This window comes from Mustela erminea, chromosome 18, assembly GCF_009829155.1.
Source record: "Mustela erminea isolate mMusErm1 chromosome 18, mMusErm1.Pri, whole genome shotgun sequence".
NCBI classification, from domain to species: Eukaryota; Metazoa; Chordata; class Mammalia; order Carnivora; family Mustelidae; genus Mustela; species Mustela erminea.
Genome location: NC_045631.1, coordinates 60,544,442 through 60,572,254, shown reverse-complemented (window position 1 = coordinate 60,572,254; position 27,813 = coordinate 60,544,442). Strand labels below are relative to the sequence as shown.

The window sequence follows — 27,813 nt, the reverse complement described above, 5'->3', positions numbered from 1 at the left end:
GGAGCTGGGGCCCTTCCCACACTCTGTCCTCAGATCTCAGAGCGGCCAGCCACCCCACGAGCCACCCCCTTCCCTCCAGCAGGGGCCGGGGTCAGGGGGGCAGGGTGAGGGCGACCACAGACACGGGCGGTCGTCAGTGGCTCTGTGGGGTCAGAGTCCCAGGCCATCAGGGGAACGGAGGCCAGGAGAGGGAGAAGGAGCGGACAGGGTCGGGGGGAGAGGGGCCGGGGCTCAGGAGGGAGACCCGCCTCACACGGCTCCTCTCCGTGGCTCTGGAACACACAGTCTGGGAGGCAGGATGGCCGGAGGTCCCACAGAGGTGGGGGGTGCTGGGCGACCCTTCTGCCCTCGCACAGACATGCTCCAGCCTCCCCAACGTCTGCATGGGGAAGCTGGCGAGCATCAGGGAGCACCCACTGGAGGCTGGCCCAGCCCCGGGGGAGAGCAGTAGCCGCCTCTGCTAGAGAGCCCCCTGGGGGCCACTGCCGTGGACGGCACAAGGGCCTGCTTCCTCCCACAGCCTCCAGTCCAGGTGGCACTAGAGACCGCAGTGGCCTGTGGTGCGTGGCCGCTGGGGGCCCCGCCCCTCCCCAGCTGAGCCCCCAGGAACAGAATCTCCTTTCGCGGCCCTGTGGGTGGTCCCAGCCCGCAGCTGGGGGTGGGGTGGGGAGAGAGGGGCCAGGCTCCATGACCATGGGACCAGCTGTGCTGTGCCCCCCCGCCCCCCCACTCTGACCCACCCAAGGCAGGCTTGCTGGACACTGGCTCACCCCTGCCCGCACTTCCGCAGCCCACTCCCACCCTAAGCCTCAGGGGGGAACGTCCAGCTTCTGGCAGGTCCCTTCCTTTGGGCAAGCCTGGGAGGCCAGGAGGCCTGTGGGCTGGACCGCCAGGCCCTGCCCCAGGCCAGATGTTCCCGGCGGCTTCTCCAGCCCCAGCCTCCCCGGCACCCAGCTGCTCTGCCAGGGAAGCAGGAAGCCTGGGCGCTGCTCAGATGGCTGCCCCCCAGATGCCGAGCCGGGTTCCCCAACGGAAAAGTGGGCAGTCCTGCCTGGAGCTGGGGTGCCGTGGGGTCCCTTGGACCCCTCCCCTGACTTGGCCCCCACCTGCCGCCCGGTCTGGGCCTCCTGGCCTTTCAGGAGCCCAGCCCCGGGCCGGCCCCCGGCCAAGGAGGGGCGGTGAGCAGGCGCTGCTGGGCGCCTGCCAGCCTGCCCAGCCCGGGGGCGGCGGAAGGAAGCAGGACGAGGGTGAGAGCCAGCCCTCAAAGCAGCCCGCCCAGGCAGCCCACCATGCCTGGCGGCCCCCGCTCTCCGGCCGTGTCGCGTGCCCCCCGCCCGCCTCACCCCCCTTCTCTGCGAACACACACGGCAGAGAAACAGGCCCCGGCACGCGGGGAGCCAGCTGGCACCCAGTGAGACTAGCAGCCGGGCACTGTGCCAGGGCAGCCGGCCAGCAGGCGCTGCCGCTCGCTCTGCCCCCCCGCCCCCCACCGCCGGCCTTCACGCTCCGAGCTCACGGCGAGGCAGCCGGCACCACGTGGCCCGTCGGGGAGCGAGGCTGCGGCAGGCAGACAGGCAGAGGGCGGAGGGCAGGGGAACCCCCGCGGGAAGGAGATCCCGAGGCGGGGCCGCTCCGTGGACGGCAGAGAGAAGGGAGGTGGTGAGGGGGTAAACTGAGGCACGGGCCTGGCCGGCGTCGGTGGCTGCACGGTCCCCAGGACACACACACACGGCAGCTTCCCTCAGGTAGGACCGGGCAGGTCGGGGGGGGGGCACTCTCCCTGCTCCCTCTCCCAGGCCCCGGCCTCGGGCTGCTCCGCACACGCCCCAGCTTCGGAGGCCGCCTCCTCTTCTCTGTCCTCTGCCCACCTGCCTTGCCCACGGAGCCCCTCGCCCTGGCAGGCACCAAGCGGCGGGCGTGTGGAGCCCCAGCAGGTGCAGGCCGTGTCTGTGCGGGGGAGGGGGGTACGGACAGACCTCAGGGCCAGCCTGAGAGGGAGAAGTGCCCCCGGGGTGCTCTAGACTTGACCCCCTTCCCGTTCAGGCTGGCCCTGCCTCCGAGAACCCTCTGGAGCACGTAGGGCAGGGTGGAGGCTGCAGAGGCTGGGGCAGAGGCTGGGGGGCCCCACCCCTCCAGGTAGCTGCCCCGGGGCCCGCAGCTCATCTCACGATGCAGAGGCAGCCGTTGGCTCAGGGGAAGTGAGTGGCGGGAGGCCGTTGAGGGCGCTGTTTGCAGGCGCCTCCCTCCCGCCTTCCCTGCAGCCCCCCGGGGGGCAGGACAGGGACACCTCCCTGGGCCCCAGGGCAGGTGGCGCTGCCCACAAACCGCCCTCCACGCTGACAAGGTCCCCAAGGGTGACACGGGGTGGGGGTCCATGCCTCCTGGAGCAGAGCTGCTGACCGGACCACGGGCCCCCCCACCCCCCGCACAGAGGGGAAACCGAGTCAGCTAGCCGGGGAGCGCCCGTGCACCTGCGGCTGGACCCGGGTGCAGCATGGCCGTTACTTCGTTATTTGGAGGTGGTTCCGTGGCTGCTGCAGGCCTCCCCCTGCCCGACCCCTCCCGGCCGCCCCCCTCCCTCCCACAGACATGCTTCCCAGATGCTCCCGCCAGGGCTGGGAACTCGCCTGGCAGACACAGAAGGCGGAAGGGCTGGAGGGGCCCGGGGGAGAGGCGCAGAGTGCCTGGGGCCCACCCACGGCTGCCAGCCAAGCCTCCCGCCACCCCCACACCCCTACACCGGGCTGCGTAGGGGCCAGGGGTCCCGCCCTGCCTGCCCGGCCGCCCGGCCTCCCTCCGCGGGGAAGGAGAGCGGCTCCTTATCGCCCGGCCGTCCTGTGCGCTCCGCACGGCGCTTAAAGCCCAGATTATTTGAACAACTGTCCCTCACTTGTCACCTGTCCTGTTTGGAAAACAGCCCCTTTCTTGTTGCACAAAGAAGTTTCTCTGGCTCTCCAGCCGCGCCGGGCGCTAATCTCCCGGCCTGGAACACGGCGGCAGGCGCGGTGTGTGGGTACGCGCTCTGCAAACGCCGAGCTTGCCGCCCAGCCGTCACTGAGTTACGGCGGCGCCGGTGCCAGGAGCCGAGAGCCCTCCGTGCCCGCTGCCAACTGCAATTACCTCCCCGCGTGCCAGCCAGCGCCGCCGGCCTTAACCCTTCCGGGGCCGCAGGGAGCCAGCAGGCACGGGGCTCGGCTGCTCCCGGGGTCGCCGCGCCAAGGGGCTGAACAGACCGGGGAGAGCGGGGGATGCTGCGGGGAGCCCCAGGGTCCCAGCGGGGGGCCGGGGCCATGGCCCATGTGCCTCGGGCTGCGTTCCACGGGGAGGCCGGGAGCCTGGGAGGGACTCCGCTCCCGGCCAGGCCCCCAAGGTGGCGGGGTGAGCATGTTGACAGCTCTCCCCTCCCCTCCCCTGCCTCTCTCCCAGCTGGCACATCTGGAGCCCATACCGCTCCGAGTCTGGGGAGGTGGGTGCAGCCCCAGGCAGAGGGTGCAGCCCGGCCCCGGCCGGCCCAGCTGTGTTCCACATTTCCTCGCCTCTCCCAGAGCCCTCTCGGCCGCACCCCTTCCCTCCCTCTGCTCATCTGTGGTGCGCATCTGGCCAGGACCACTGCTTGGTGCTCCCCCCCACCAACCCGTTTCCAGCCAATTACCACCTCCCCCGTGGGGGCTTCCTCGGCAGGCCACAGCAGGGGAGGGAGCCCCTCTGCTCACGCCAGCCACCCCCCGGGCTTACCTTCGTGGGAGTGGGAGAACCAGATCTGGGAGGTGGCGGGGTGGGAGGCCCGGTAGGCCTGCTCCGAGGGGGCTGGGGTGGGGCCGCTGGGGTGCGCGGGGGCAGCTGAGCCCAGGCTGCCGGTGAGAAAGCTGCCCATGAAAGAGGAGGCCGGGGAAGTCCCCATCAGACGGCTGCCGGCTGTGGACACGGGGGACAACAGTGAGTCTGAGCAGAGCTGCCCCGCCGCGGAGCCCTGCCCCGGTGCTGACTCTCGAGCCCCCTACTCTCTGTCCTCAAAGAGCTCGGAGGTCACCGGCAGGAGAACCCACCCATCCAGGCCCCCGACAGGCACACTTGGGGTCCGCTGCCCTCCCGTGACTGTCTGCACTTCCGCCGCCCCCCAAGCCGGATGCCAAGCACTGTGCCCGCGGGGAGCCAGCTGCTCAGCGAGAGTCCCCAACTCTCCCAGGCCACGGTACCCCCGCCACGGCCGACTTGCCAGACCGCTTTGCCCACACCTCCCAAGAGAGCTCCAGTGTCCCCGGTCCCCCTACCCCAGCCCGGTGGGCCCCGCAGCCTCGGCCCACCGTGCAGGCAGCACGGGGCTAGAATGGTCTCTCCCCACAGTGGGGTCCTCAACCTCCTGCCCCATCCGACAGGCTCCTCAGCCCCGTCCCAGGTGAGCGAGACGGGAACGAGGGCCACAGAGCGAAATAAGAGAAGCCCGCGGAGAAGGCCAGGACCCGCTTTTCAGAGCCACGGGGGGCTCCCGGGGTCAGGCCCCAGCCGGGCTGGCAGGCGACCGCACAGTCATCGGCCTTCCAGGAAACCTCTGCGCTTCCGCTGGACGCCAGCCTCGTGGCCCTCCAAGCACACCTGCACCCTCGCCACTGGGTGTCCCCTCTGCCCAAATCCAGAGGCCACGGCCAGGCCGAGCGGGCATCCTGGGATTTGCACGCCAACCGGCCATGTGTGTTCACAGACCGCGCGCAGCCCCGGGTGCCTGGCTGGTGGTTTAGGGTTGGGCTGGGCGGCCCCCCACTCTGGTCGCACCTGGTCCCCTCTGTTCCACGGGCTGTGAGTCAGGCCTGGGACCATCCCAGCGGACGGGGAGCCGGGACCTGTGGGCTCACCACCCCGTGGGGCTGAGTGCAGGGGCCCGGTGGGGTTCGCAGGGGCTCGGGGGTCTCCACGGGCAGCAGGCCCTGCCCCAGGTGAGTCAGGGCGGCTGTTTCCCAGCCCGGGAGGCGGGGGGAATTTGTGACTCCTCATCCAGCCTGGCCTGGCCCTGGGAGCTTCCCAGACACGGGGTGACTCAGCACAGAGGAGGCCCAGAGCAGCGGTGAGGGAGGGACGGCCCCGATGGGGACCCTGTTGGCTTCCCACCCCGCCTGTGAGCGAATGGGACATCACGGGAGGAAAGAGGTCTTCCCTGGGCAGAGGCCACTGAGGCGGGTCTGTGAGCACTGGCGGGGGCCGGGCTTCAACCTGACCTGTGTGGTGGGTGTCAGGCTGCACGGAGACCCCGAGAGGACCCAGGGGCAGGGGACGAAGGTGCCCATGAGCCAGGGACTTCCCGAACCACAGGGCTGGGACTGCCATGGGCCGCTGCCAGACCACAGGCGTCCAGCCAGAGGAGGGACTCTGGGCTGGGAAGGGAAGTGTCGGCCTCCAGAGGCCGTGGGCGGAGGGGCAGGAGTGGGCGGAGGGGCAGGAGCGGGAGGGCGGCCTCTGCTGGGCTCTAGGGACCCCGGGGGGGCCATGCCTGGCGGATGAGCAGGCCTCTTCCTGCCTCGCCTGGGCCAGCCTGAGTCTCCCAGGGCTTCCCACCCCCGCACCCTCCCAGGGAAATCCCTCCCACCCTGCTCCTCCCGGGACACTGGGAGGCAACCGAGTCCAAGAGTTGGGTCTGGATAAAGGATTTCTCCAGGAGCTCAGCCTGAGAAGCCCGCACCTTGAGCTCTCCCACACCGCGGGGGCGAGGCAGAGGGCCAGGCCTCAGGCTGGGCGGGAAATGCAGCTCAGAGTCGCACAGGGCCCTCTGGCCCTCGGGTCCAGGGACGCTGAGGCTTGGAGGTGGGTCCAGGCACCAGGCAACCTCTGAAGACCCACGCCAGGGGTCACCACCTGGGGCCAGGACAGACGGGGTGCAGGCCTGAGGCCTGGGGCCGGTCCAAAGCTGAAATCTGGGTTGGGCAGGTGCCAGGACACCATGGCCCTGGGTGACGGATCCTGGCCCTCGGGTGGGTGGAGACTCTCGGGGTGCCCTGCTCTGACACCATCCCGGTGTGGGGGGGGTCGCACTGCAAGGGGTGTGGGGGAGGGGCAGCACCTCGGCTCAGCCAGCCCAGGCTCTCGGCTCCACAGGGCAGGAGACGTACTTCCCACTGAGCCAGAGCCCCCAAGCCTGGGGCCGACCTCGCCCGACACAGCCTATCTCCTGACCGGGGGTGGGGGGGTGAGGGGGACCTTCTTGGGGATCCTCAGAGAGATGGTTTCTCAGAATCCGGAGAAGCGACCCGTGCCTCAGGGCATGGGCCATGAAGGGGGTGGGACAGCCTGCCAGCCTCTGCCCCCCCCGCCCCCCATGGAACCCTGCTACTTCTGGTGGCCCCGGCCCTGGGGAGCTTCTCCTCTCTTTCCCTTTCATACTGAAAACAGAGGAGGCTCGTCATACAAATGTGAGGCCTGCACCGTCACTGTAAAGTGCCCTCCAGGAAGGAAGCAGGGGTCACTGGAGGCCTCTGGCCCCAAGGGCACACCACAGGGCCCTCGCCCAGACACAGTGCCACGGGGGCTTCCGGCACCCCCACTGCCCACACGGACACCCCATCCCTGAGCCACCGTCACAGACTCACTCCTAAATCCCCAGTCTGCAGCACCAGGTCTGGGGGGGCGGGGGGTTCACACACCCCTTGATGCACAGGCCAGTCCCCTGGCCCGAATCCTGTGCCGTGGGGCTCCACACTCCTTGCTCAGAAGGGCTCAGTCTCTACCCTGCCACTCGGGCTGAGCAGCTCAGAAGTAGCTGAAGGTCCAGCCGGCCTTGCCCGGGGCGTGGGGGGTGACTATGGGGGGTGGGGGGCAGGGAGTGGTCTGATGAAGCCCCCCCTAGCTGGCTCTCACTGTCACCTCCACCTCCAAGGAGCCTGGAGATGGCAATGTGCCTGGCCAGCAGGGGCCTGGGCTGACCTGGCTGCTGCCTCCCCAGCCCCTCCCGCCAACCAGTAGCCAGCCCAGACAGAGCGTGAGCTGAGGCGGCCTGGGCCTCGGCCAGGGCTGAGCCTCGCGGCCAAGTCTGGCCGGTAACTGGGCTGAAGGGTTCTTTCCTCTTGGCAGGGTCCTTGCCCACGGTCTGTAATGGTCACCGGCCTGGGAAGGGACAGTGGGAGCCCGGAGCATCAGGGAAGGCCAGAGGGGTGCTCGGTTAGGACACCCCTGCCCCCGGCTAGGACCCCCAATCCTAGAGCCATTGGCACCGGCCCTTCTCAGACCAGGGGCTCTACAGACCTCCCAGTAATTGCTTTCAGGTAGCCCCGACGGCAGGCCCACCACGGGGCATCTGGACTCCATGGTCCCAAGGACCTCTGCTGCGGTTTGAATGAGGCCTGTCCTCTCCAAGGCCGCCCCAGCCCCACCAGTGTGCACGGTCCGATCTCATCACAGATAAAGTACATGTGTGGAATGACTTCAGGAAAGAGGCCTGGACGCGGTGCGAAGTGTTCGTGGGCCCAGAAACGGCCCATCTGTACTGCACATTCAGGCCCCCAGTGCCTGACCAGCCCCAGCTGGACACAGGGCTCCTGTCCTGGCTCCAGCACTGCCCAAGCTCGCCTAGTACCCCGCGGAGGCCTGGGCGCCGGGCTGGCTGAGGAGACGGCTCCAGGGGCCAGGGTTCCTGGGAGGGCCTGCTGACACCCCCCAGCGGCCTGGCTCCTCAGGCACAGCCCCGGCCCTGAGCCCCATCTGACCCCACATCCCCAGGCCCAGACGACCTGGGCTACGGCTGTGGCGGCTGTGTCCCTCGTGGAGGCCGGCCCAGTGGAGCCAGGCTTGAGTGACCATGGAGCCCCGCCTCCGCCCACAGGCTGCTGCGCAGAGAGGCTGGCGGCCGGCCGGCGACGAGCTGCATCGGCCTTGGCAGAGGTGGCTCCGTGTGGCCCGGACAAACAGCCCAGCTGGGCCTTCCACGGCTGTTCTGTTTGGGAGGCCTACCTGCCACGGCCCAGAGCACAGCTGCAGCCGGGGGGGGGGGGGGGGCCCGTCTAGGGACCACGGAGACCGACCAGCAGCAACGCGGGGTTTGGGGTGCCAGTACACCCTAGGCTTGGGGATTCGGGAGGTCAGGTGCCCACAGTACCACCGCACCCCCTCTCCGTCCGGCCCCCACCTCCGCACCAGGCTGTCCTACGGTGGGAACACGGGGAAGCCGGTCTCCTCTCTGTGACCCCAGGCTGATGGCAGAGGGAGTCGAAGAGGGAAGACGGGCAGACAGAAGGGGCTCAGAGAGCTGGGCACAATGAGTATTTGCGTTGTCTTGAGTAAGCCGTGGGGACAGCCGCCTCCCTTTCTGGAAACCCAGATGTGCTGCAAAGGAAAGGCCTAGACGGCTGTAGCCGCCCCCGAGAACCAAGCCCTTCCTGGAGCCCAGCCGAGGGGCCGGCACGCCACTCCCCGGCTCCGTACCCACCAGCTCCCACTCACACCTGCTCGGGCTCCCCACCGCCCCAGGCCCTGCAGGGCTCCCCAACTCCCCCGGGGTCATCCCTGGGTCTCCGCCAGCACACAAAGGCAGCTGAGACACTGGAGGGACGGGAGGTCTGCCTAGGGAACCAAAGGGCTCCTCCGTGCCAAGCCAGGCCCGGAAGGAGCGGTCAGGAGGAAGAGGCAGGCAGGACGGGCAGCCACGGCAGAGCCTGGCCGCAGCCCTCTCGTTTCGGGACAGGACACGAGGAAGGAGTGCAGCCAGCTGGTGTCCGGCCTCGGTCCCGCCTGGACGACAACGGAGAGGACTCGGCCTAGCCTGCTAGAAAGCAGGTGGGAGAGGGGACAGGGATGGGGCGACCCGGCCCTGGAGGGAGGGGCCGCTCTGGGACCGCCCCTGCCCGGCAGCCCCACAGCGCCGCCCAGGGAGCCGCTCTGGGTGTGCTCTGGAGGCTCCGTTTCCAGATGCACCCAGGGGACCGTCCCGCGGGGCTGGCACCCACCACCAGCCCAGGCGTGAGACGATGGTGAGCACGCGCACGGGGCAGGGGGCGGCCCAGGGGTGCTGTGCGGGACCCGTGTGGCGTCTGGGCCTGGCTGCGTGGCTGGGAGCATGCGCACGTGGCCATGGCTCAGCCCGCACCCTGGGTACAGGTGTGGACACGCGGCTCTGAGCGCGCACGCCGTCGTGTTCTTGTGTGCGGGGCCCGAGACCCACCTCCCACAGCTCGACTGCCACAAACCGGTCCCTTCACCGGCTGGGACCCGGGAAGTGGCTCCTGGCCTTTGGTTCTGTCTGCTCCGCGGGGTGCCACGGGAGGGGACCGCAGGCGGACTGGCTACCTGGGTCCTGCCCACCTCCTCCTCCATCCCGGGAGGTGGGAATGCGCCCTGGCTCGGTGGTGGTGGGAGGAAGCCCTAGTTGGCACCAAACTATTGCTCCCGCGCTCCCAACTCCCGCGCCCCAAGCCAGCTGCTCAGCCCCGGTCACCTGGACCTGAACGTGGCTCCAGGAGTCATGTGGATGCCGGGGGACAGCTGGCAGGCCACGTGGCCAGGCCCACCTCCCCACAAGCAGCCCACCCTCTCTGCCGCAGAGAAGCGGCTTAGATTGGCACAAAGCCCTCTCTGATCAGGGATTCGCCCCTGCAGGGCCAGCCTTGCTGCGCTGCCTCGCCAGGACCCACGCATCGTCCAGATCTGGGGCAGTCCCCTCCGGCCGCAAGCGGGCAGCCCCCGGATGTCGGCCTGTCCAGCACCATTCCCTCACTCGGTCTGGCCAGACCCAAGCCCTGCCCGGCCTCCAGGCAGCCCTCTGCCACCACGGCCCTGGGAGTCCCCGAGCGCCCCTCCCAGCGACGGCAGCTGCTGTCCACAATCCGAGACGGTGGCCAGACAAGAGGAGCCTGAGACAGGCACCGGGAGAGGGGAGGGACAGAGACAGGAGGCAGGAATGTGAGGCCGCGGGGGAGCCTCCTGGCCGGCCCAGCCCTACGAGGCGGAGGCAGCCCAGGGTAAGGGGCACCCGCCCAGAAGCACGAGTGCGTCACATGGGAAGCCCCTTTCCAATGGCCCAGGAGAACCTTCCAGAAGCCCGGGTTGGCCCAAAGGCAGCGGTTCTCAGGCCGTAATAGGAAAATTCTGTGGTTGCCGAGCCACCCAGCGGACAGGCGCGGAGGCAGGATGACAGGCCCAACCACCAACAGCCCAGAACTAACAAAAGAAAAGGAAAATCGGATGTAAGTCTGGTTCTTATTAAAAGGGTAAATTTAGCCCTTTGGCTGGGCAAAGGGGCCGCCCTCGGACTCGATGCTGAGAGTGACTCAGAGGGCCCCTCGGCCGGGGGGTCCAGGCAGCAGCGGCCAAGGGCCGCCCCCTCGTCACTCGCCCCTGCCCTCCCGCAGCCTCCCTTCCCTGCACACGCTCTCTGGCAGGCAGCTGGCACCTCCGCCTCCAGGACACTCCCGAGGGCAGGAAAATATTGGGGGGGGGGCATGGGGAGGTGGCCAGGGCTGGTCAGCACCACCCCCGCACGCCCCAGCTGGAAGAGTGGCCTCGGCCTAAGCAAGGCAGCTCCCTCCCACCATCTTGAAAGAAGCCAGCTCCAAGGAGGTGGCCGCGCGGGTCTAGATGCTGGTCTTCTGCCCCCTTGTGCCCTGGGCCCGGACCCCCATGCCCTCCAGCTTCCCCTGGACCTGCCCTGTGTTAGGTGAGGTCAGACAGAGGCCCAGGCAGGTCTGCTCACAGGGTGGTGTGAGCGGTCATGCCAGTACAGGATGGACCCCAATGGAAGCCTCCATGCCCGAAGGGTGAGGAGTCTGCCCTGCTGGCCAGCCCCTCCCTGTCTGCCAAGTGGACCCGGCCAGAGTGTCGCGCATGGCCTGGCATTAGACCGATGTCTGGCAGGTGTGAGCTTCTCCCCCTGCCCCAGCCCCATGAAGGCGACATCATTGCCTGCATCGGGCAGAAGCTCCAAGGGCAGAGGCAGGGGAAGTTAAGGGGTAGGAGACAGAGTGGGATGAAGGCCCCTTGGGGTCAGGCTTACCACCATCTGGGGCACCTTCCCAACCTGTGGGTCCGTCCATCCATCCGTCCACCCATTCGTCCACCCAACCGTCCACTTATCCCTCCCGTATGGGTAGTCACAACCCTAGACCAAGGTACCTCCTAGACCAAGGGCCCTCCCCTACCTGGAGGCCACCGCCATTGTAGGTCAAGCTGGGCACCAGCTGTGGAGCCGAGGGCATGCGTGCTACAGCTGCCCAGGCTCTGGCCGCGGAGCCGTCCCCCAAGCTGTCCCCGAGCCCGCTGGCCACAGAGGCGGTTCCCTCAGTTCTCCAAGCAGGACCAAAGCCACCAAGTCCAGCCTCTTGCTCCCAGTGGAGTTCACAGACCCCTCTGCTGTCCTAAGTAAAGGCAAGATTCGCACCCTGCCCGGAGGCTGGTGGCTTCGGGGTGGGGCGCTTAGAGGCCCCACATCTTCCTGGGGGAGGAAGGGGACACCCCACACCCTGCCCCAGCGCCCCTACAGCTCCCACCTTGCACCCCGCAAGGCCCGGAGGTTGGGCTGGCTTGGTGGGCGTGGAGGGATCCAAAGTCCCCTCCCGGAGACGCCGAAGGAGGCTAGAGGCTGAGCCAGCCCCCTGCACCCACACCCGGGCGGGAGCTCCGTGGTGGCGGGACCTGAGGCAGGGACAGCTGTGCACCCTGGGGTCCCGACCGCTGGCCGTGGGGTCGCCACCATGTTGGGCTGGGAGAGCTCCCCCGGGGCCGCTGCAAGCACTCGGGCCGGCTTCTGCGGCCTCGTGCCTGAGGACAGGGGACCAAGGGCCTGACTCCCAGAACAGGGCTGGCTCGGGCTGCGGTGTCCAGGCGTGGGGCCAGGAGGGGGACCCGAGACCGCCGCAGGTCGCTGCACGCATCAGCCTCTGGTCTCTGAGAAAGAGAGACCGGTGCGCTCTCAAGGTCGGTGGGTCCCTGCTGCCAGCGCCGCTCTCTCTCCTTGTGTCCCTGCCGACTCCGGCAAGTACGGGGCTCACCCTCCTGCCCCTTCCCGGAGACCATGCCCCTTCCCGACTCTGGACTTCTCAAGGCCCCATTCGCACCAGCCCCCTCTGTGAAACTCAGCCAGGGCCCGCACAGGGCCCGGCCTTCAGCACCCGGCCATGCCCCCGAGCCGTTCAACACCCTCCAGCCCCGGCAGAAGAGGCCCAGGGCCCGCGTGGGCGCCGGGCGAGTCTAGGGTTCCCAGGACCTCAACCCGATGGGGAACAAAGCAACAGCGGCAGGCGGACCCGGGTGCCCCAGTGAGCACGGGGTGTGGGCAAGGCGGGTGGCCAGAGGGACTCCAGGGTGAGGCCGTCTGACCCCAGCCCCCCGGGGAAGCTGGTCCTGCCTCAGGCCTGGTCGGCACCAGCCCCCCGCGGGTCCTGACAGGGCACGGCTCAGGAGGGGGGCCTCTCAGCCACAGGGGTCTGCTCACAGCCAGGCAGGGGCCCTGAAGGAGGGGAGGCCAGCAGGAAGCGCAGAGAGCCAGGGAGCGCCCCAGGGCAAAGGCCACAAACAGGACAGCCTGGGGATGCGGAGGGAAGTCCTGATGGGCACGTGAGCCCCGGCAAATGCTCTGTGGGTGTGAGACAGGAGGGTCGGGGAGGCGATGGGGAACGGGCGGGGGTCTGATTAGCGAGAAATGCTGTATTTCTCAGTGAGATTGCATCGCCGTGCAGGGCTGGTGTGGGGGGAGGTGCAGGCAGAAGAAGGGGACCCGGGGAGGCCTGCCAAGCCCATGCCCTCGGCCGCGTGGAGGCCTGGGGGTGTCCGGCTAAGAGAGCCACGGTGACTGGCCCCCGAGCCACCGAGTACGACCAAATCCCCAAGGGGCCCCAGGAGGGAGACGGGGTCTGGGCCAGCCCGCGGCACCCACAGCCGACACTCCCAACAGAGAGGCGGGCCAAGCGACCCGGGGCCTGGGCCTCTCCTGGCACAGACCTCCAGGGAGCCCGAACTTCGGAAGGCCCAGCCCTCCCCACTGCCTCTTAGTCCCCAGGGCCAGAAGCAGGAAAAGGCCTGGCCCCCCCGGGGCTGCTCCTGGCTCCTGGCGGGAGGCACAGACCTGGCCCCATGCACAGTGCTCAGCCTGTGGTGCTGGGCCCACGGTGCTCGCAGGGCAGGGCGTGGACGCGGGATGGAGTGTGCCCCATGGGCATCCTTCCAGCTTCTTCTAGAAGGACAGACATAAGGAATTCTCAGCTCTAGAAACACCGAGCCGAAAGAGGAGGGAAACCTCACTTCTCAGAGGTGAAACTATGGTGTTTCCGGGGACTCTTGAGGGCAAGAAGAGCAGCTCTGGGGTGGGGGACAGCAGACCCCGGATCCGAGACCCCTCCCAGGAAGAGGAGCAGCCCTGAGGAGGGAGGGGTGGCTTCCAGAAGGGCCGGATTGACGGCCAGCCCAGGGGAGCCCCTGGGGGCCCATGCCTGGGGGAACCCAGCAAGAATTTCCCCCAGAGCGAAGGCTCAGCGGTGTCCCCTGAAGCTCCCACCTCAGCGTCCAGCCCTTCGCTCCCTGGTTCCCGGAGGCCTGGGGCCTGCCAGCGGCCAGGGCAGGAGGCACAGGGGCAGAGAACCAGCCCTGAGCCCCGTGCTCCCGCCCTGCTCCCAGTGTGACCTCAGGGCAAGCAAGTGGTCTCACTGAGCTCTGTCACTAGGACCCCGTCAGCCCCGCGGGACTTGTCCCTGAGCCTAAGGACTGATGCCCTCAGCCCAACTCACAGCCTGAGCTCTGAGCAAGTGTTGTGTGCAACACAATCAGAAGAGGGAAGGGCTTTGTGCTGGGCTGCCCGGACAGGACAAGGCCCCAGTGGGTACCTCACACGCAGCCTCAGAGGGACCCAGGGCCTGGCGAGGTTCCCAGGGTCTGCCCCGACCTGCACTGGCTCCCAGGGGCGGGGCGGGGGGCAGGTAAGCCCAGGGCACCTGCTGACCTCCCCGGGGCAGGCACCTGGCTCAAGAAGAGCATGAAAAGTGCTGCCCAGACCTCACCAGGCCACGTCCCTGTCACCCAAGCCGCAGCCTGGAGCCTGGGCTCCGTCCGGACACGGAAACTCTAACCCAGGTCATTCACTAGACAAACGATTACGGAGAGCACGCCCCACACACAGGGTCACCCAGTCCCACCGCGGCCCAGCCTGGAAGCTGAGGAAACCACAGGCCAGGCACCCTGGCCTCTGACAACGGCCCTTGGATCTCTCAGTGACCTGCACCATCCTTGAGGCCATTTTGGGGCTGAGTCACAGGCCTGCCGGTGGCATGTCTTTTTTTTTTTTTTTTTTTTTTTTTTAAGGTTTTATTTGCCAGAGACAGAGAGAGAGAATACACACAAGCAGGCAGAGAGGCAGGCAGAGGCAGCGAGAGAAGCAGGCTCCCTGCTGAGCAAGGAGCCCGATGCGGGGCTCGATCCCAGGACCTTGGGATCATGACCTGAGCCGAAGGCAGCTGCTTAACGAACTGAGCCACCCAGGCGTCCCCCGGTGGCGTGTCTTGAAGCAGACGTTGCACAGGTGGTCAGAGGACAACATGCCCAGCCTGCAGAGAAGCAGGTCCCTGTTGGTCTGGGTCCTCTACAGAGCAGGCAGCAGGCTGCTGGAGGGGACAGGCCAGGGAGGGGTCACCGTGAGGAGATGATGACAGAGTTGCAGAGCAAGGAGGGGGCTGAGCTGGACAAGAGGGGACAGAGGCTGAGAGGCTGGGCCAGGTCCCATGCAGGGAGCCCGGGAGGGTGGGGGGAACAAGGGGCCAACCTCCAGGGCCTCCGGGGCCGTGACAGCTTCAGGAGGGTCCAGATCGAGTGGGGCTCCCAACGCCCCCGACCCCTGGTATTCACGCCTCTATGCAATCCCTCCCCTGGGCGTGGGAGGGATTAGACTTACTTGTACAGAACCGTTGTCCCCAGCCGGCCCCAGAAAGGAACTGAGGCCTGTGGCAGCCACGCGGGGGGAGCTTGGAAGGGGACCCCCCAACCGCCGAGCCCTGAGATGCCCACAGCCCTGGCTGCCACCTCGACTCCGATTCCTGATCCCCAGGGAGTACGAGGCAATCGTGTTGGCTGCATTAAGCCGCCAAGTTTGAGACGATCTGTTACACAGCAATAGCTCACTAACGCATAGAGAAGCCACAGAACCCGGGCGAGGAGAGGTTCTGCTGCATTTACAGGGGAGCCCAGGGCAAAGAAGGAACCTTCAGGAAGGATCAGGAGGGGAGTCGGCAACTCAGGGTACAGATCTGCTTCTGCAGAAAAGCCCAACATCTGGGTCTACGTGGGAAGTTCCCCCAGCCCCACCCTGGCCGGACGGCCACCTCCTGACCCCGGCAACACAGACACACAGGTGCCCCCCAGCTTCCCGTCAAGCCAAGCCTGAGGTCACCTCAGCCCTTGATCCCTGCAGGCGCCAGCAGCCACAGAGGCCCCTGTGTGGGGTCGCGTCCTGGCCCCTCCCCTTGCGTCGGGCACTCTAAGGACCGTCTGCCCGTCTCCCACTCGAGGGCCCTTCGGACTTTCCGGATTCCTGCTGGGTATTTGCCATCAAACCTACAACAGGTTATGAGGGATGGGACAGTCTCATGAACGTCTTCCCAACTTTTCCCAATCCTTTCTGTATTCACGCACGTTAAGGACTTTTAAGAGCTGGCCTAAAGATGCGTTACAATTTAATTTAGAATTAATTCTAATGTTAATTTAAAATAAATTAAAAGCTTATTTTTAGGAGGCCCAAAGGGATGCAAAAAGTCTCAAAAAGGGGACTGGCTTCAGGCAAAGTGCCCACGAGTGACCCGCTGGCCGGGGTGGCCGGGGTACAAGCAGGCTGAGTGGGCAGGATGGCTGTCCCGCAACTCCAGAGGCCAGCTCCTTCCCCTCCCTCCCGTGCACCCTGGCCAGGGACGAAGGGATCTGCTGTCACCCTCCTACAAGGTGCCACTGCTGAGGCCAGAAAGCAGGTGGGAGCCCCAGTTCTGCCCTCACCATAGTCACACCCAGGCCCGGTCCCGAACCCGCCGCCTGGGGGCCACCCGCGCCCTGGAGAGTGCTGCGGAGGCGGCATCTGGGCTGGTGCCCTGCCGAGTGCATGGGCAAGGGTTATGGGGGCCACAGGGAAGGCAGGAGCAGGGGCTGGGCGGGAAGCAGGACTGAGGGAGGAGGGTTGGGGAGGACCTCCGTGAGATGCTCAGGCTGGTGGAGGGTCCGCGGCGCAGAGGGGGAGTAAGAAGGCCCAGAAACCACGGGAAGCTCGGGGCTCCCCCGGGGGCAGGGGGCAGTGGAGGGGAAGGGGAGTGGGATTTGCCTCCAGAGGACACACATCTTCTACCCACCGCCCCCCGGGGCCACCACACGCCTGGGCCGGGGTGGCCGGCCGCCCACCGGGGCTTCCCAGCAGATGCACCCAGGTTAGGTCAACAGACAGGCTGGGCTCTAGGGCTGTGGAGAGCCCGAGGACGGGGCATGGAGGGGAGGAAGGAGAAAGGAAGGCCAGCGCTGGCCCCAGAGTTGCCAGGAGCTGAGCGGCAGGGACAGAGCCCGCCCGCCGTGGGTAGGTGGCCGTCCCCATGCGCAGCCGGTGGTTGCCCCCCCCCCGCCGACTTCCTCCCTGGGGGTCTCCCCGGCTGTCCTCACTGAGCCTCACTCTCATTGGCCCAAATCACAGGGCTGGGCACAGGTGTCAGTCTGGGGTCAGGGTTTGGGGGTATGGAAGAGGGGGAGCAGGGAGGAGGCTGCAGGGCACATCCACGGTGGGGCAGGGCAGGGGGCTGAGGACAAGGAGGGCGGGCCGGGAACAGACGCGCAGGCAAGGGAGAGACCCCAGGCCCGCTCGCGGCGCAAGGTGGCGTCCCGGCCCCCGTATGACGAGCACCTCTTCCCGCTCAGACAGAAATGACGAGAGAAGTGAGAGCTAAGACAGGCTCACAGACGCTTCCTCCTCTCCGACCCCGGGACCTGCCCGGGCCCTCGGCCTAAAGTTCCCGCGGGCTGGGCGCCTGGGGGGCTCCGTGGGTTAAAGCCTCTGCCTTCGGCCTAGGTCATGATCTCAGGGTCCTGGGATCGAGCCCTACATCGGGCTCTCTGCTCGGCAGGGAGCCTGCTTCCTCCTGTCTCTCTGCCTGCTTGTGATCTCTCTCTGTCAAATAAACAAATAAAATCTTAAAAAAAGAAAGAAAGAAAGAAAGAAAGAAAGAAAAGCCTTAAGTTCCCACGGGCCATCCTGCCTCTGGCCTTGGACGGCTCCCTGGGATCTCCAGACACGTGCTCAGCACCCCTACCTATAGGGCTCCGCACCCCTACCTATGGGGCTCCCAAACTCGCAGGCCGCCCTGCCCAGGCCCGGCATCTCCACCTCCAGCCCTATGATGTCAAACCCTGTGGCCCCGAAGCCCAGAGACATCTGACGCACCCTGGGCGACGGCCGCCAGAAGCCGAAGCCAGCCAGGGGAAGGATGGCAGGACCCCAAAGCTGGGTGCCGCTCAGGCCCTCTAGACAGACACCATGGGAAGCTGGGGGACTGGGACCCGTGAAGGGGGTCCCCCAGGAGGTGCCCCATGTGCCTCTCTGCCTGTCCCCAGGGAGGCAGCCCCTCCTGCAAGACACAGGCACCAGTCATTTTCTCTCCAGGCCTCTGGGCACATCCTGGGGCCAGGGTGTGTACAAGTGTGTACGTCCAGCCAGCTCTAATGGGCTCCTAAGGGACAGAACAGGGGCGACCAGCAGTCAGAAGGCCTGGACACGGCCGGTCCTGCCACACAAACCTCCCAGCCAGGCGCCAAGGTCCAGAGAGCAGAGTGGCACCGTGTGGAGGTTCGCCTGCCTGGGATGGAGATGCCATGCAGGGCAAGGGGGCAGAACCACAGCCCCCGCCTTCTGCCAGCTCCTGTGTCTCCACTGCGCCCTCCTTTTCCTTGGGTTGGTGGCCCCCACCACACGCAAGTCCCCCGCCTGGGCAGCCGCCCACAGCCACCAGGGAGGAGAGCGGCAGCCCCCCCCCCCGCCCCCCGCAGCATCTCTAGTCACTCACCAGTGCCCTAGGACTCAGGTGAAGCCTCAGGTCTCTACCCCCAACCCCCGCCCCAGGTGTGATACTAACAGGGGGACAGCTTCCTCTGTCCATCTGCTTAGTGCTCGTACCTTTTAAAATGTGGCACACACAGCTTGGGGGCCTCTGCCAATGACAGAAGATGCTTCTGGAAGGTGAGACGCTGACCCGGCCCCCGGGAGGTGTCCACACAGGCTGGGGACACGCACAGGGCACTGCCAGCATGCCGTCCCCATGTCATGCTCAGGCAGGCGGGCAGGGCACCTTGGTTTTTAGTGAAGAGACCTACCCCCTCCCCCTAACTGCCTTCTCCCGGAGACGGTCCTCATCTTCCCTCTTCTCCAACGTGGGAGAAAACCCGGACGAGGCTCTCCTTGTATCCCCAGACACACGCGTGCTCCCCAAGTGCACACCCCCACCTGGGGGCCCCCATGGTCCTGGGGGGCCCAGCGCCGGCAGAAAGGAAGGGATGGAGGGCACCCCAGACTTAGGAGTCTGCAGCCCCATGGGGAAGGGCTCCAACTCCACCAGCACTGGTCCGGGGAGCTGGGCAGAGCCCGCTGTTGGCCTGGGGGCACAGGGCACCCAGGGGGTCAGGGCCAGAAGGCCATGCAGCCTGTGGGACAGGGGATGGGCCAGAGGCCCAGGGAGGCCCTCCTGAGAGGGAGAGGTGGAGTCTGGGCAGAACGTGGGGGCACGTTCAGGATCCGCACAGCAGGATCACCGGGAGGCTCTGAGAGTGGGTGAGGCCCGGACCTGGTGGGGTCAGCTGCAGCGCCGAGCGTGTGACAGGGTCTGGGCACGGGCGGCTGTGTCGGCGGCCCCCTGGAGACCTGGCCGCGGGCCTGCTCCAGAAGGGGCCGGAGCCCGTGGGTGGCTGGGCGCAGACGTGGAGTGCTAAGTACGGTGGGGACTCCGTACGGGAAGCCCTTCCGGCAAGGGGAGCGGGGGGTCTCCGCGGGGCCACGGTGGGAGAGGCACAGAGGGGCTAAAGCATGGTCCACGGCTCCCCAGGGCCCAGCCGCACAGCAAGGGCCCCAAGTGGGCTCCGCCCTGCCCGGGGCCCAGGACCTCAAGGACAGAGCAGGTGGCAGGAAGTGGCACCAGCAGGCGCTCAGGTCACCGGACAGCTGGCTCTCCCAGCGGCGCCGGAATCGGATTCCTGGAAGGCTGCTTGTGCGGGAGTGGGAAGGCCTGTCCGGCAAGGAGAGCGGGGGCGAGCGGGAGGCGACCTGCGTCCACGCACCGCGGCCCCTGGGAGCTCGGCCAGGAGATGCGCCGGTGCCCCCGTCGGGGTCTGCGGGGTGGGCCTCCACCTCTGCCCACAGAGGGGATGGGGGCTGTGCCAGGAGGCGGGGCTGTCGTCAGTGCCCGAGGCGGAGCCCGTCCTGCCGTGGGCGGGTGCCAGGCGGGCAGCGCGAGCCCAGCCCCCTCCCACTCCCACCACTGCATCCCCGCCCTGGGCTCCGCTGCTCGGGTCTCCCGTCCAGCTGTCCCTAGCGGGGCTTCTTCTCGCCCCTGCCCAACCGGGCTCCAGCACACCCTCCTCCACGAAGGACGGGCCACCCCGCTGCCCACTGCCCAAGCTGCCTGTGGCTGTGCCCAGGAGGAAAGCCCCTGGCTTCCCTGAGGAGCCCGCAGAGGGACCCAGCCGTGACCTGCCCTCCCGGGAAGATGGCCCGGGGCGTACAGTCCCGACGTAATTCACCCTGGGACTCTCTCGTTCTGGATGGGGTGCCCCAGCAGGGCGCTGCTCCCAGGCCGCCCTCGGGGACCCCAGCTAGCTGCTTAGAGGCTTCTATGGGCAGCACAGGGGTCCTCTCCGCCCCTCCCCCATTTCTGGAAATTTCCAGTGGAAAACCAAGTTCCTGCCCTAGGGAGGGGGAGGGGCTGCTTCCTCTTTCCTTCCAGTTCCGGGCACACACAGTGGGTCTCCCTCCCCACACCGAGCCTCAAAAGCCTTTGCATCTAAAGACACTGGACTCTTTGTTGGGGGGCCAGGGAGGGGGGAGGGGGGAGGGGAGGGGGGAGGGGGGAGGGGGAGGGAACCCAACCCACCTGTTCGTTCCCTTCTCCTCCTCTCCCCAGCCCAGGTCAGAGTGAAAAAACCGCTTCCTGGCTGATTCCATCTGGAGCCTAATCACCCAGACAGCTGCAGCGGGCCTCGGCCCTCGGCCCTCGGCCCTCGGCCCTCGGATGCCAGCCCCTGGCTCCCAGCTCGCGTGCTGGACGCCTCCCCGCCAGGCCCACGCGGCTCCTCCAGCAACCCTCCTCCCCAACCCCCCGGGGTCGCCGGGGCCTCCGGTGGCAGCTGCTCAAGGGCCGCAGGACGCACCCATATCGTATATGACAACAGACAGAGGCGGCCGGCTGTCCCACAGGCCTGCGTGATCTGACAGTGTATTACCCCGTGAAAACGTCAGAGTCGCGGCGGAGCGGCGGTCCCCCCTTCCCGGCGGGGCTGGCGGGGCACTGTGGGACGTGTTCCGGACGCTGTGAGTGGGCTTGGATTTTGAGGCGATCCCCCCCCACCGCCACCCAGTCTCTGGGATGAGAAAGGAGGCCCCAGAGATTAAGTCGGGGCTGAGGCACCTGGGAGCGGCTCCCTGGTGCCGAGCAGGGGCGGGGGGCCATCAGAGCACATGGCCTATCTGCCAAAGGGGGTGTGCCCTGTGCTTCCTGCCACTCTGAAGTCACCCATGGAGAAAGCAAGGGGGTGACGCAGGAGGACCTCGCAGTGGGGGAGACCTGGCGGGGGGGAGGTTGTCTCCAAGGGGCACCTGGGACAGGCCCCCTCTCCAGGGGGCTGCAGGTGGCAGCCAGTTTGAGAACCTTCTTTGGACAGGTGATGACGAGCCGGGCCGTCCTAGGAGCCCAGGGCGTCTGTCCTGGGGGGACGGTTTCTTCTCAGAAACTGCCAGACGTCGCTCCTAGGCTGCGCGCAGACCCGCCTGGTTTGGGCAAGGACTGAGGACGCGAGGCCGGGAGAAGGCGCCACGCCGAAGGCTGTGAAGGGTGTTCTCATGGGACTCCAGGACAGAGACCAGCCTGGGGGCCAGGCAGTGCCCCCGGCATCCCTTCCACACCAGTCCTCAAGGAGGAGACCAGGGCCCCTCTGAGAAGGCCATGCCGAAGGGAGGCAGGAAGCGTGGGCTGAAATGGGGAGGGGCACTGGTGGGAATCCCCAGGGACTCTGGTCACGCCAGTCAAGATAGCGGCCATGCAGGTCCAAGGTTGCGGGGCAGCTCCCCACTGCCGGGGCCCAGGAGCCTCTCCCAGGAGGCAAGCAAGGGAGGCTCCAGGGGGGTGGTGACCAAGGACCCTCTCTGGTCTGCTGGAAAGCACTCATTCTCAGTGGCACTGGCTGAACTCTCAGTGCCTGGGAACCACCCCCACCCCCAGAGCTGGACCAGGGGCATCCTGGGAAGTGTAGTCTTTTAGGAGTTAGGAGAGCGGGCAGGGATTTCCAGGGGCGGTCCTCTAAGGAACAACGGAGGAAGAGAAGAGACCAAAGGGGATTACTCGGACCCTAATCCCTGGGTGCAAATTTGACATTCCTAAAGTGGCTGGATGTAGACATCTGCTGCCCAAAGTCACCAGCCTCAGGTCCTCCCGCAGTGGCTTCTCTAGCAAGATGACCGAACTCTTATTTTGGCGGGGAGACCCGATGTTGGAGACCCAACGTGTCCCCCCACTCCTATCCTCCTCTGCCTACTGACCCCAGACACCAGCAGAGAGAAGCGCCAGCCAGGGGACAGGGGTGCTACCTGCCGGTGCCCGCCGAGGCTGCCGCACACTCCGCGTTATTTATGCTCACAGCCCGCTCTGATGACATATGTAAGTTGACAGCGAACATCCTATCAACTTGCTGGAGTGTATCTTGATTGTTAAAACACACTCTTAAAGGTGTACGATCGTTTATCAAATTAAAACAGCCGCACCTAGCCCGTCTCCTTTCTGCCTCCCCTGACCGCCCACCCCCAGCCCTGCAACCTCCCTCCTCCTTCTGCCTGGCCTCCGGGGGCCGTTGTGCCCTTGCACCCAGGCCCTCCTCCCGAGGAGAGGCCATCCTGTGCTTCCAGGGACCCCAGGCCCTGCACCCCCTCCCCACCCTGCCCCAGGCCAGGGCAAGCCCACTAATAATCGCCAAGAAGTGACAAACGCCAGAAACCCCACCAATTAAATTTAAACTCATGCAAAGCTCAGTGGCCAGTAAATTATTATTTTTATTAGCTTGAACCAAGTTCCCGTAAGAGAGAAAGTCGACTTGCTCCCATGAATGGCTCTTGTATAATTTATTTAACTCTGTGCTCTTTGCCAAAGCCTGGAATATTTTTAGCTCGTTCTGTTGTTGGATTTGGCTTTTTTATGTGTGTTTCTGAGGGGTATTTTTAGCCTCATCCATGTTATTCTAACAGACTCCTATGCGTTCGGTCCTGTCTGTGCGGGCTGCTGAACCCAGTCTCGAGGCAGAGGAGGGAGATTTCTAAGAATAACCGGGCGGCGTTTGGGGTGCGTGTGTTTTCCTGGGGAGATGTGCTATCTGTACGAGGCCGCTCCCTGCCTCGCTGGCTAATTTGTTTTATTACTCACGTGACCTGGATATTCCTATAGGAATATCCTTATAGGCAATAATCAGACATGGCAGCACAAGCCCCACTGAGAAAAAACCCACATTCCAAAAATGGCTTCGGAGGGGTGGGCAGGGCGGCTGTGGCCGGGCTGGTCTACGCGGCCGCCGGATCCCCGGGGCTCTGCAGCGGGGCGGCCCGCTTTGATGTCTGGTTCTGTCACTTCCCAAGCAGGATGGGTAGAGTCTTCAGAAAGTAACTCTTTTCACACCTACTTAATGTTGGTAACTGTTGCAGAAACACCATCGTGTCATTGAGTTAATGAGGTATTTACGAAAATGTATTTTTTTCTTTACAAAAAAATATCACATGATGAGGGAGGGGGAACCTTTGATGGGGTCTTTTCACACTAGGAAATTATCTTTCTTCCTCCAGTGTTTTGCTTTCTTTCTTTTCAAGGTTGGCAATCCGAAACGCCTTTAAGCAGGAAAGGAGTCTGCGTCCTCCCAACAGAAGGGACCTGCTGCCGCCCTGTTTATTCCCAACGCCCCCCTTCCCCGCGGCCCCTGGCCTCCAGGCCGGGCCCGTCTACACCCCAAAAGAGACAAGAGAAGAGGCAGAGAGGAAAACCCAACCCGCAGCCAGACTGCGGAAATCGGCACCTCCGCCTGTCTTGGGTAGAGGCCCGGTGGTTCTTGGAGGCTCGGCCCAAGGCAGGGGGGTGGGGGGGCGGTGGACAGGGAAGGATGGAGGACAGGCGCTGACCCGGCCGGAAGAGGGGGTGGGCACCGGCTTCTCCCAGGCCCCGCCGCCTCGTTTTGAAAGGAGCCGGGAGAGGCGCGGTCCCCAACCGCTCCAGGCGGTAGTGCTGATGGAAAATCTTGGGTTGATGCGTTGTTGATTTTCTTTTTTTTTTTTTTTTCCCCTAGACTTCACAGCTTTGCCTCTGGACCATCTGTATTAGAGACAAAATCTAACACTGCACTAAAAATAATGATTCCAAACATTTTAATTGCACCTTTTGGTGACAAGGTTACTGGAACAGCACTTTACCATAAAACCCTACAGCCCGATTATAAAGCTACCAGCACTTTCATTTTTAGAAAAACAATAGAAGAAACCCTGGAGCCCAACGTCCCATCAGGGTCCTCAAGCTGACATCTTGAAAGCACTGGGTGGGGCAGCACAGGCAGGCGGGGTGGGGGGGGTGGGGGGGGACAGGGAGCCCCTTGGCTCAGCCCTGCAGGCCCTGCCGGGGATAACGAGTCCTGGGAAGCCGGGACTCCATGCTTGGTGGCTGGACCCCACTCCCGGTTAGACCTGGACACACAGGAAAAAGCTTCGGGGCAATTTTCCTTTCGGGGGCAGTCGGAGCAGTGCGGGGAGGGAGGGGCGGCTAGGCTGCGGGCAGCCTGGCCTGGCCTGAGGATCGGCGGCCATCTGCGGATATGGGAAGCAAGTCCGCCAAACTAGCCATTTGGAAATCTGCACCCAAATGGGGAAAAAAACGTTTTTAACTTAATTATACTTTTTTTCCTTTCTAAACTAGATCATATATAGATACAGTCCAAAGCAAAGTGATCTGGGGTATAATTCTTTTAAAAAAATGATGCAGCTAAATTTTAAAAACCAATACAATATTCTGGCTTTCAGCAATTTCAAAAGGCTTTCGGCGGCAGACATTTCTCGCTGGACGCCCATTCGGGCCAGCCTTTCCGTCACTAATGGGTCGGACACCTCCAAACACAATAGCACTCTGGTCCCCCAGGGGGTGGAAATGGCCTCCAGGAACAGGGAACACGTGGCCCTTCAGCCCCCTGTCGAAGGGTGCCCTGGGGACCTCCAGCGCCCTCTGGAACACCCTGCATATGGGAAGGAGGGCCGGGTCTAGGTCAAGGACACAGACCAGGCCACGGCCCACCCGGGATCTCCAAACCCAGCAAGGCCTCTGCTCCAAGAACCACGTGGTCAAACTTGGAAAGATCAAGACAATGGTCCGGGCCACCCCGACCACATTCCCACCTGACTTGGTGATGCCTGCATGTGGCAGAAACAGCAGAAAAGAGACATGGTGGCTGACCAAGACCTAGGTTAGGCTACAGGTTTGGGAGTGGGGACCGGGGAGGCAGCCGTGACCTGAATGGATGGGGAATCCCACCTGCTGGGGCCTCTCCCCAGTGGGATAGCCTGGGGGAAGCCTAGGCATCAGGCGCCCTTCAGACCCTCTCTGGACCCTCATTTCAGGCGGTGATGCTCCTACCTGCCGGGCTAGCAGGCACAACGCTGGGGGGGGGGGGGTGTTGCAGCTCCTCCCTCCCCATCCCCCATCCCCCAACCTGCAGGCTCAGCCTTCCCACCCTCAGCAGGGCTGCAAGCCTTCGGGCTGAGAAAGGGGGCTGGCAGGGAGACCACACTGTCCCTGTGGCCAGCAGGAGCCCCGCGCCGCAGCCCCCCAGTGTAGGCTCCTCCCGGTGGGCACCACCTCCAAACCCGGGGCAGGAGAGTCACTAACTCCAGGGACAGCCAGCACAGATATTTTTAAATCACCCATTTCCCAAGCAAGTACGTTTCCTCTTTCCAGTTATAAGTCTAGAGAGGAGAAAAGAAAAGAACAGAAAGCGGAACCGCACCAAAGAGCGGGAGAAGGGCGGCCTCAGGGAGGCCCCTGGCCGGGGCTGAGCGCCCGACGCCCGGGAGCCCAGCCCCTCTGCTCCCGCCTCCATCTAACTTTCTGAACCTCTCCGTGTTGTACATGCTAAAAGCCCATTAGTAATTAAGGAATTCTGCATATTTTTTTCTTTTTAGGAAATTTCGGTTTTTCTGTCCGCCTGCCCTCCCTTCTGACATGTTCCCTTCTAGCCCGAGTCTTCCATCCGTGTTAATCCACACACTAATTGTAATCCCATTAAAGCAGATATAATTTTATTAGTATTCACAGTTCATCAAGCTAGCAATAATAACTGTTACTGCCAAATTAACAAACAAACCCCAAAAAGCGGCAAACAGCATTTCCGATGTTTAGAACAAACTGTAAACAAAAGCAAGCCAGCCTTCAAGCCTGACCGGCAGGCCCCCACCCCAAGCCCCAAACCTTACTCCTGCAAACTCTGCGGGCTAAGGCCGGCGACCTCCAGGGTCTCCCCGAGATAGCCGCCCCTGGGCCCCCCGCTCCCTCCCCTGACCTTGCTCAACGGTAATATCAGAGCCGCCCCGGAGGGGCGAGGGCCACTCGGGAGGCCTGGGTCAGCCCTGCCCAGGAGCAACGCTCCGCGGAAGGGGATCCGCCAGGACGGGAACGCCGGGCAGGCCCGTTCACTCCTCTTGGAGCAAATTCGCGGCGCACTCGCCTGCACCGAAATGCCGAGGCGGCCCCGCGCCGCCCCCAGCCAGGCCGCCGCCCGGCGCTGCGCTCCCCCGGGGCGGCGGGCCTCGAGCCTCGGCCGCGCTGCAGCCACGCTCTGTCCGGCTTTAGCAGGATACCGGACGCACTTGTTAAAGCCCAGGCAGCCCCTGCAAACCCATTCTCACCCTGACACTTCAAGGCTTTATATAGAAACAGGATTTGCTCGTCTTACACCAGCAGTCCCTATTAGCGCGCACCCCGCGCGCACACCGCCCTAATCCGCCGGCCGCGGCGCCCCCCGCCCCCAGGCACAACAGCCGTTTTGTTCCCGCAGAAAGTGCCTCGTTGTCCCGGCCCCGGAATGTCTCAAGGATGTGAATGCAGAATGCAGAAACGAGGTTTCCGGGGGAGTTTGGGTTTTCTGCAGGAAGGGGTGGGGGAGGGGGCCGGAGGGGAAGGCTTTATTTTTAGCCGGCTCCGGGGCTGCCCTCCGAGACCCGGGGGACCCCGGCAAGGCCGCTCTAAACCGCGGCTCGGCGGCTCGGGGCCCCGCCACCGCGGCCCCGGCGGGGAAATGAAAGCGAAGCTGCCCCGCGAGGGCTCCACGGAGAGGAGGGGCGCGCGCCCGCTCCCCCCGGACCGTGCCCGCCTCTCGGCTGGGCCTCCTCTCCCGCGCCCGCCCCGGCCGGCACTGACCTGTGTGCGAAGCCATGGGCAGCGGCGACGGGAAGTACTTTCCGGGCTGGAAGTGGGCGGGCGGCTGCGCGGCCGGCCCGGCGGGGGCAAGGCGCGCGGCGGCGGCGCTGCGGTGGCCCAGGCTCCCGCGCTCCGACAGCAGATGCGGCGGCGGCGCGAAGTCGCGGCCATCCATGCCGGGCCCCGGCCCCGGCCCCGGCCCGCCGCCGCCTCCGGGGAGCAGCGCGGCCGGGGCCCCGGGGCGGCTCGGCGTGCGCGGGCGGCGCGCGGGCGGCGCGGAGGAGGCGGCGTCCGGGGTCAGCGGTGGGGTGGCGGGCGGGTCAGCACGCCGGCGGACTGGGCTCCTCGGCGGGCAGCCGCGCGCCGAGCCGGCGGCCGCCGTGCGGGTCCATAGTCTGCGGAGGCAAGCAGAAGAGACTCGGTGACTCGGGGGGCTCGGCTCGTCTGGGAGGGGGTGTCCTCGCCCCGCCCGCCGGCCGGACCCGGGACAGTCCGCGCGTCTCCCGCCGCTTGCGCGCGCGCCGGGCCACCCGGGCCGCCCTGTCCCCGCGCGCACACGCACCGTCCCGGCCGCGCTCGGCCCGGAAGAGCCTGGGGGAACCCGGCTGCAGCGCTCGCCGCTACCCCTTCGCGTCTCCGCGGGTCCCTGCGGCGAGGGCGCCGCGGCAAAAGGCTGCTGGCTCCGCTGGGTGATAAAAACCCAAATCTGCGAAGCCATCACGCACACACACACAGACACACACACTCACACGCACACCCCCTCCCCTCCCCCGCTGCCCAGAGGTGTCTCGGAGGAAAAGGCCTGAGGTCCACGCTCGCCTTTTTCCTCTCCCCCCTTATGCCGAGGTCCAGCTTTTACTACATTCCGCTTAACCGAATAACCATGCTAATTAAGCGAGTAATTTTATTGATTGTAACTCAAGAGTTTTTTTTTTTTTTTTTAAATAACCTTCCTTTCTCCCCTGTTCCCATCCCCCCATGCGTCTTTCGGCCCATTCTTTAGAACCCGCCGCCCCCGACAAGGCCCCCACCCCCAGCTCCCAGCCGGGACCCCGGGGCAGCTCCCCAGTGTCCCAGGAGTCTGCGTCCGCCGCCGGTGTCACCTGGGCGGCCACGCCGCAGTGCCCGGCCTGCCGTCCCCGAGCCGGGAGCTTCCCGGCTAGGCTGGAACAATTACCCCGCCCCCCAATCAAATTCGCCCAGG

The 27,813-nt window shown here is 65.6% G+C and overlaps 1 protein-coding gene across 3 annotated transcripts in view; it reads right to left on the bottom strand.

Moving 5' to 3' along the window:
* The window catches only part of BAHCC1 (BAH domain and coiled-coil containing 1), a 57,253-nt gene extending 29,690 nt beyond the window's left edge, over positions 1 to 27,563 (bottom strand). For 2 of the 3 annotated variants that reach the window (XM_032322103.1, XM_032322104.1), the window contains exons 1-2: positions 26,610 to 27,563; positions 3,736 to 3,915 (exon numbers count right to left, since the gene is read on the bottom strand). In XM_032322103.1, coding sequence (XP_032177994.1) covers positions 3,736 to 3,915; positions 26,610 to 27,327 — 898 coding nt within the window. In that variant the 5' untranslated portion in view covers positions 27,328 to 27,563. The remainder of the gene's footprint in view (positions 1 to 3,735; positions 3,916 to 26,609) is intronic. The other variant, XM_032322102.1, reaches the window with a different exon arrangement.
* Between the last annotated feature and the right edge of the window lie 250 nt (positions 27,564 to 27,813).